This window comes from Nestor notabilis, unplaced genomic scaffold (genome assembly GCF_000696875.1).
Source record: "Nestor notabilis isolate BGI_N333 unplaced genomic scaffold, ASM69687v1 scaffold27057, whole genome shotgun sequence".
NCBI classification, from domain to species: domain Eukaryota; kingdom Metazoa; phylum Chordata; class Aves; order Psittaciformes; family Psittacidae; genus Nestor; species Nestor notabilis.
The window spans coordinates 780-1,807 of record NW_009937288.1 but is presented as its reverse complement, the minus strand read 5'-3'; the positions used below and the strand labels follow the sequence as shown (position 1 = coordinate 1,807).

The 1,028-nt window shown below is 58.2% G+C and overlaps 1 protein-coding gene across 1 annotated transcript in view; it reads right to left on the bottom strand.

The window, feature by feature from the left end:
• Positions 1-45: 45 nt before the first annotated feature.
• LOC104409004 (serine/threonine-protein kinase PAK 4-like) overlaps positions 46-1,028 on the bottom strand; it is a gene marked incomplete at both ends in the record, with an annotated part of 1,716 nt that continues 733 nt past the window's right edge. Inside the window, one exon of the mRNA XM_010018770.1 lies at positions 46-197. Coding sequence (XP_010017072.1) covers positions 46-197 — 152 coding nt within the window. The remainder of the gene's footprint in view (positions 198-1,028) is intronic.

The following is a 1,028-nucleotide window of genomic DNA, read 5'->3' as shown; positions in this document are numbered from 1 at the left end:
GGGGGGTGGGATGAGCTGAGGGTGCTGGGAGGAGCTCTGGGTGACCCGCTCCTGGCGCTGTACCTGGTGTGGGTGACGATGTCGGTCAAGGCGCCGCCTTCCAGGAACTCCATCACCACCCAGAGCTCGTCACCCACCAAGTAGCTGTTGTACATCTCCACCACGTTCTCGTGCTGGTAGTCCCTCATGATCACCACCTGCAGAGGGAGCCCCAAAACCACCCAAATGGGAGGGGCTGAGGGCACCCTTGGGTGCTCTTGGGTTCCTGATGCAGCCTTGGGTGCTCATGCAAACCCTCAGGTGCTCTTGGGTGTTTAAGTGCACCCTTGGGTGTTCAAACCCACCCTTTGGTGTTCAAATCCACCCCCAAGTGCTCCTGGGTTCCCAAATGCACCCTTAGGTGCTCGTGGGTATCTAAGTGCCCCGTTGGGTGCCCAAACCCAGCCTTGGGTGCTCCTGGGTGTCTAAGTGCAACCTTGGGTGCCCAAACCCAGCCTCAGGTGTTCCTGGCTTCTTGAATGCACTTTTAGGTGCTCCTTGCTGTCTAAGTGCACCCTTGGGTGCCAAACCCAGCCTTTGGTTGCTCCTGGCTTCCCAAATGCACCTTTAGGTGCTCCTTGCTGTCTAAGTGCCCCGTTGGGTGCCCAAACCCAGCCTTTGGGTGCTCATTTGAACCCTTGGATGCTCCTGGCTTCCTGAACACAGTCTTGGGGGCTCCTGGGTGTCTAAGTGCACCCTTGGGTGCCCAAACCCAGCCTTGGGTGCTCCTGGCTGTCTAAGTGCCCCGTTGGGTGCCCAAACCCAGCCTTTGGGTGCTCATATAAACCCTTGGATGCTCCTGGCTTCCTGAACACAGTCTTGGGTGCTCCTGGGTGTCTAAGTGCACCCTTGGGTGCCCAAACCCAGCCTTTGGGTGCTCCTGGGTGTTTAAATGCCCTGTTGGGTGCCCAAACCCAACCTTTGGGTGCTCATTTGAACCCTTGGATGCTCCTGGCTTTCTGAACACCGTCTTGGGGGCCCCTCGGTGT